Source organism: Echinops telfairi, unplaced genomic scaffold, assembly GCF_000313985.2.
Source record: "Echinops telfairi isolate 266 unplaced genomic scaffold, ASM31398v2 ScPeMD7_3;HRSCAF=10, whole genome shotgun sequence".
NCBI classification, from domain to species: Eukaryota; Metazoa; Chordata; class Mammalia; order Afrosoricida; family Tenrecidae; genus Echinops; species Echinops telfairi.
The window spans coordinates 57982678-57989703 of NW_022103899.1; the positions used below are offsets into that span (position 1 = coordinate 57982678).

The following is a 7026-nucleotide window of genomic DNA, read 5'->3' on the forward strand; positions in this document are numbered from 1 at the left end:
TGGACAGCCTCGCAAGGTCAGAGGATGGCAGGTGAACAGAAGCCCTCAAGTAACCTCCTGGAACAGTTTATCCTTCTGGCCAAAGGCACCAGTGGCTCAGCCCTCACCGCTCTCATAAGCCAGGTCCTGGAGGCGCCTGGAGTATATGTCTTTGGAGAACTGCTGGAGTTGGTCAACGTACAGGAGGTAAGAGCTGTTTCTAGACGTTTCCTCGGCCGTCCCTGTCCTAGGCCTTTCCTGCGGTTCTTGAGCTTCCCGAGGAGTTGCATTTAAGGCAGCATCTGAGAGCAGGGACAGAGGAGAGAGAGGAGGTTGTCCTGGCTCCTTCCAGTGAGAATGCCTATCTGGACACGGTCAAATTTGACTGGGTCACTAACAATCGGGAAGACAGAAGAAAAGAATCAAGTTGAGATGGATAAATTAGCAAAGTAGTGCTGCAAGGTGGAATGATGTTTAACTGAGAAAGTCTCAGACCCAAACCCTCCAATCCAAATAGAGATCAGAAGGATTGGCCAGGCCCATGAGTAGCAGGAAAAGCTTGCTGCTGAGAACGAGGTGGACGTCAGGAAAGAAAAGGTTGTCCCAGTGGGGAAGGGCGATATTGAAATAAGTAGGTGTGTTCCCTAGCTTTGGCTTGGGAAGCCGGGAGCGGTCCTTTTGCTTGTTGGCTTGTTTAGTTTGCCATCGCGATTAAGAGTACAGGCAGGCAGCTCTTATCGCGTCACCTTGGAAACCGAGGAGGTCTGTTGAAGAAGGCCGCGTGACACGAGGGACGGGAGGAGCAAAGCAGCCTTGTCTCTTCAACCTCGGCAGCTTTCTGTTTTCAGTCGGTTTTTACCTAATGCTCCTCATCCCCACTAGACTGTCAGCTCTGTGAGGGTCAGGTCTGGTGTGGTCACCGGTGTCTCCTTGGAGCGTAATGTGTCGTCTGACACTGTAGGCTCTCAGTAAGAAATCTAATTGCCCAGAAATGGACAATGACTTCTCTGAGGAGAACTGAAAATAAATGGGTTCCCTTTTCAACAGAAGAGATGAGCCAGGAGGGCTTTGTTTCCTTCCCATGCCTGAAAAGCCTGAGTAAATAGGCTAGGTGGTGGTTTTTGGATCTGCGGAAAGTTGCCTGAGAGGCTCAGATGCTGATTCAGGCCATCAGACCTGGTGGGTGTAGGTTGGGGACATAGGGAGGCGTTTGGCACTCTCTGCCGTGAAATCAGTTGCTGGTTTTGTAGTTCATCTGCTTGGTAGGTAATGGGAGCCTTGGCCGCGTAGTGGTTATGCACTGGCTGCTAACCGCAAGCGTGCACTTTGAAACCACCAGCTGCTCCGAAGGAGCACTTTGGGGCAGGGGCAGTTCCACTCCTTGGGTCTCCGGGAGTCGGCAGAGACTCCACGGCAGAGTTTTTGATTTGGTCTGGTAGGTGGGGACGGGTGTGCCAGTCTTTCTGAGGTTTCTACCAGCAGAGATTCGGGGTTCTCAGGAGGTTCTTGGTCACCTGAGAGGGCAGGTCCGCCAAAAGAACGAACGCGCTTGGCACATCACCTTCTTCTCTCCCTCAGAGTGTGTGTACGAGGGCTATGGAGGAGCCAAGAAGTTCCCGGGAAACTCCCACCCAGATGCGTTCGTTTTGTTTGTCCACTATTGTTCCCCTGGTCTGGAGTGAGTTGTCTCCATCCTGGACTCTGCTCCTTGAGCCTCCTTTTGAAGAGATCTTGATCTTGGGGTCTGCTGAACCACCTCCCTGTTGAGGAGTGACCGAGTCTGACAGGAGGGGAAGGGCCTGCTTGTGCGAACAGGAGCCCCCTCTGAGAGCAGCCAAGTTGTGACCTTGACCTTCGTTTCCCTCCTGCTGGGTTGTACTGAGGGTTTCTGCCTGCGCACCTGGTGTCTTGTCCCACCCGGGCTCTCCATGGCATCTTGAGCTCGTTTGTCCCAGTTCCCCAGTTTCCATGGGTCTGACCCTGGGAGCCAGCCCTAGGCTTTGCTCAGTTTACATTGAGAGTTGCTGGTTCAATATGTGGGCACAGCTGTCTTCGAGACTTCTGAGGGGATGGGAACTGCTTCTTGGGCTTATTGGAGGTGGGGGACGGGCTAGAGTTGGAGGGAGGGACAGACGGACAGATGGGTAAGCACTGCTAAGCAGTTACTTGTGACCAACGTCAATTGTGACATATGCCTTACTGAGAAAGAAAAATGGACTCTGGGGCCTTGTCATCTTGGGGACTTTCCCCCGTTAGTGTGGGGAGGGGCCCCAGGGCCGGAGTCATCACACAGCAGAGGCAATGGGGTCCTGCCCATGACTTTGGCATATGACTCCAACCCTCTGTTGGAAACGCCAATGATTGGTGACCAGCTTGACCTGTGGTGACCTTGTGTTTCCTCCACAGCTCGCAGAAGGAGCGAATGCTGCCTATTTGCAGCTGCTGAACCTGTTTGCCTATGGAACGTACCCAGATTACATAGGTGAGTGGGCTGGGAGCCTTGCACAGACGTTGCATGGTCGCTCTGTCAGCCTGTGGCTGTGCGCCTCTGTGGGATGATGGAGGGTGGGATAGCCGAGCTCTGCAGGTGACCTCACCAATGAATATCCTGTGGGTAAAGCAGGGACAGTGTTTACATCCCTCTGCATGTAACCTGTCACCAGCGATTCTGACTCATTGTGACCCTCTAGGACAGTGGTTCTCAACCTTCCTAATCCGGGGCCCTTTCATACAGTTCCTCATGCTGGGGTGACCCCTAATAACTATAAAATTATTTTCGTTGCTACTTCATAACTCTAATTTTGCTACTGTTACCAATTGTAATGTAAATATTTGATATGCGAGGATGTATTTTCATTGTTACAAATTGAACATAATTAAGGCATAGTGATTAATCCCAAAATAATGTAATTATATATTGTGAAATATTTATGTGTTTTGCGATGGTCTTAGGCGACCCCTGTGAAAGGGGTCATTTGACTCCCAAAGGGGTTGAGGCCCAGAGGTTGAGAACCACTGGTCTAGGAGGCTGACAGCCCCAGGCTCTTGTCAGCCCACTGCACTTGAGTCACGTCTGACTCACAGTGGCCTGGTTAGGGTTTCCAAGGCTGTAAATCTTTACAGGAACAGACAGCTTCATCTTTCTCCTGAAGAACTGCTGGTGGATTTGAACTGCCAACCTTGTGGTTAGCTACCCGACAGCACCACCAGGGCCCCGCTCACCCACATTTTGTAGAGGTCTGTGTTAGTAGCATCTGGGGCTGGCGGAAGCATTTTAAATGGTTTCAAAATGACCCTGTGCTGCATACCATTTGGAAAATAGAAGCCACTCCTCCTGGGAGCCCCTGACGCTCTGTTAGCGTGGGGCTGGGTTTTTCCTGCCCTTCCTGGTTCCCAGGGGCCTTTTGATCTCTTGCCCGAGTCACAGGTCATAAACCTGTGTCCATATTAAGTCTTGGCAGTCATCTCCACAGCCCCTCCCATTATTGGGGCATGGGGTGATTTTAAACTGGAATCTGAAGTGTCAGGAAGGATGTGCTTGTGTGTCCCAACAACTGCCGCAGTTTACGTCCGTGGTACGACTGGAGCTGGCACCCTGGCCCTCCACACTGTGCCCGGCTCTCCTCCTGCTCTCTGGTCACCTCAACAGACCGGCCGCTGCTGGCAGCCTTCAGTGTGCCACTCTGGGACACCATGGGGTTTCTCAGCGGCACATGGGTCCTCTGTCTGCACCCTCAATCAGCATAGAGGCCGAGGGTGCAGCCTCAGAGCCCCACACTGGCAGGCTGCCTCTGTCTTCCCTGCCCACAGCCCCTGTGCCTCCCTTCCTCACCTGTAAAGTGTTGACAGTGACAAGGCAAGCAGGCCAGTGGGGCTCTCTACTCCTGGGGCGTGCTGCCGAGAAGGCTGGACTTGGGGGCTTTAACACGGCGGTGGATGCATGTGCCTCTTGGGGCAGCTCCCCCAGAGAGCAAGCTGTGGCAGTGCCTGGAGGCACACACGGCTAGGCTTCTGCAGGAGAGCACCTGGCAGTTCCCAGCACATCTCATTCAGCTCAGGAATTGCCACCAGATGAATTTTGCCATCATGTTAAAAAGTGTGTGTGTGTGTAGACTTAACTAGACACTTGCCACCTCATGGTGTCCGTTCCCTGTGCAGAGAAACTGAGCCTTTCCTCCCTGAGGGGCTACTGGCCTTCCGCTCAGTGAGCGTGCACAGTCAGGATAGCAAGGGGCGTGCGGTGTGGGGAGGCTGAGAGTCTGGTTCACGAGAGAAATACTAACTTGCTTTTGTGTCTTGATTTCTGTGGTGGGTGGGACTGAGCAGCCAACAAGGAGAGCCTGCCCAAGCTGAGCACCGCCCAGCAGAACAAACTGAAGCACCTCACCATCGTGAGCCTGGCCTCCAGGATGAAGGTACCTTGGCTTCCCGGCCCCGGCACCCTTCCCCCTACCCTTTCCCAAGCCCAGCGAGGGGCTCCTAGCTGCACGGTAGAGTCACATCACAAGTGCATGCAGTTTGCTTGGCGAAGGAAGAAACAGAATCGTAATTCAGATAAGGCAGGCCAGTACTTGCTGCCTTGTTCTGGAAAAGTCCACCCAGGAGTGATGGTGACTTGGGCAGCCGTGCCTTGGCACCTTGTGGCGGGGGCTTTTTGCCATGTGACAGAGAGACCAATACATCTGTCTCAAAAAGCATAGCACCTGCCTCCCCTCATACAACATTCTTTAGTCTGTTCACGGTGAACTGGGCCGATACTGGAGGGTGAGTCCATCTGGGAACCTGTGCTGTAGGACCAGCCTGGTTGTAGACAGCTGCTCCAGATGGTTAGCACAGCCGCTGCCTTTGAGCCGGCCTGGCTCCCCTCGGCCCCAGCTGTGGGACAGCCTACGGGCTTGGCTTTTGCCTATTGTGTTCCCTCTCCGGGAGAAAGCCTGTGAGACGGGAGGTTGATTCTTGGCTGCGGTCTGTAAGTTTCCCGCTTGGCCTGGCGCTTCAGGCAGATCGTTACTGGCTCTGCCTCAGGGACTCCACGTTCATAAAACAAAGCGAAACACTGCTGTCCCTCTGCCGTCCTCTGGTTTCCTCTGAGCCCATCGTACAGTCATGTCACCAGGGCTCTTCCTCGTCCGTGCTGCCTCTCTCCTTTACCAAACTCAAGGTCCCTTCTCCAGGGGCTGGTCTCTGCTGAGAACCTGTCCAAGGACGTGACGTGGTGGGCATCTCAGGCAAGAAGCCCATTTGATTAGGAGTTGAGGGCTTGACCTTTTTTTGGTTCTGATCTATGGATCCAAGTGGAGCTGAGAACTGGAGTGACGGTCCCCTTCCTTTCTGCAGCACGTTGCTGTCACCCCCCTGCCCCCCTGGATTTCAGGCCCAAGACCCTTATAGGATGCTTGCTGCTGCTCTGTGTTCTGCAAACTGCTTCCTCCTATCTGTTTGCATCCGTAGAGCTGACCACTGTGTGAATTTCCAAACCGATAACCATGGGTCCAAGGGCTTGCAGAACACTGAGGGCATAGCTGCCCTGTGGCCAGGAAGCCCCTCAGACTGTTGGCGCAGGCCAGCCAGCACATACTGTGGGGGGAATTGACGGCCGCAAGGGTCTGTGACAAATAATGGAACCGTCCGTGTGACCTCTGGGCTGGCAGGCTCACCGCTGGCTGGGGTGAGGCTGCTTAGGAGCTGGCATTTGATGCAGACGCTTCAGACTTCCTGAAGGTGGTGGCACCCAGGTGGTGTGGCACGTGCTCAGCACCCCCTTTACTCCTGTGGGAGGGCCTTCCAGATCCAGTGGCTCCAGGGTAGGAAAGCGGGAGGCTGGGCGAAGTCCATGGGCTGCCGGGTCAGTGCTGCCTTGGATGCCTCGTGGCTGGCTTGCTCATCCACCGGCTTGCGGGAAGGTGGCCGTGCTGACGCTGGCCTGGCCCACACAGTGCATCCCCTACTCGGTGCTGTTGGAGGCCCTGGAGATGCGCAGCCTGCGGGAGCTGGAGGACCTCATCATCGAGGCCGTCTACGCAGACGTCCTTCAGGGCAAGCTGGACCAGCGCAACCAGCTGCTGGAAGTGGACGTCTGCATTGGCCGGGACATCCGCAAGAAGGACATCAGCAACATCATCAAGACCCTGCGCGAGTGGTGAGCCCGGGAGGGCTGCTCTTAGGGTGGAGCCAGTTGGGGGGCAGGGCCACTCTGCAAGTCTCTGCTGCCCTGGGGCCTTCAGACATAAAGCAGGTGTGGCAGCAAGGCTAGTTCCTGCCTTTTAGTGCCGGGCGAGGCATCATTCTTGTATCTGGTGGTGGTGGTGGTGGTGGTGGTGTGTGTGTGTGTGTGTGTGTCTCCCTCCCTCTCCCCCTCTCCCTTCTCCAGGCTGTGTTCCCCATCCTGTGCTGTAGGTGTGTGAGGGGCTGCAGATCAGAACACAAGGAGGCAGTGGTTGGGCCAGTGGCTGTGAACCTGGCGAGGGAAGGGAGGGGCTGTGTGCGGGGAGAACTGCGCTGATCTCTCAGGAGTATCTGAGGGCACACTAGGTAGATGGGAGGAATTGGGCCATTTGCCTTGTTTGAACAGAATCTGGTGTCCACTTGAGGATGCTCTGAAGTGGGGTGAGGGGAATGACTGGGGCTTAGGCAGCCAGGCAGCCTTAGTTGGGATAGTTGGTGGGTGGAGTTTTGCACTTGGGGTGAGGGTGAGGAGTAATTAGGTAGGTAGGCCCAGGGCATGCTGGAGCCCCTGAGCAGGGCAGGCAGGCTCTTGGCCCCTGTTGTGGGGGGCTATCCAGTCAAGTCACACTCACAGCGACCCTGTGTCCCAACAGAAGGAAGTCCTGCCTGGGCCTGGGCTGTCCTTCTCATCGTTGCTGCGTGCTGAGAGGTTGGGAAATTGCCGTCTTTACACTAAATGGAATCTCTGGGCTTATTCTTCAGTGGGATACCCGGGGTGACTGGCCCTGCGTTGATGTCCTGAGGTCCCTCACTTCATGGCTCTCGGGGCCCGGACAGCCTAGCCTGTCCACTCTGCCCAGAGCGCCTGCCTTCTGAAGCAGT

The 7026-nt window shown here is 55.0% G+C and overlaps 1 protein-coding gene across 3 annotated transcripts in view; it reads left to right on the plus strand.

The window, feature by feature from the left end:
• COPS7B (COP9 signalosome subunit 7B) overlaps positions 1-7026 on the plus strand; it is a 29287-nt gene that overhangs the window by 13984 nt on the left and 8277 nt on the right. For all 3 annotated transcript variants that reach the window (XM_045295863.1, XM_045295865.1, XM_045295864.1), the window contains exons 2-5: positions 8-186; positions 2386-2461; positions 4306-4394; positions 5916-6118. In XM_045295863.1, the coding sequence (XP_045151798.1) occupies positions 25-186; positions 2386-2461; positions 4306-4394; positions 5916-6118 (530 nt within the window). In that variant the 5' untranslated portion in view covers positions 8-24. The remainder of the gene's footprint in view (positions 1-7; positions 187-2385; positions 2462-4305; positions 4395-5915; positions 6119-7026) is intronic.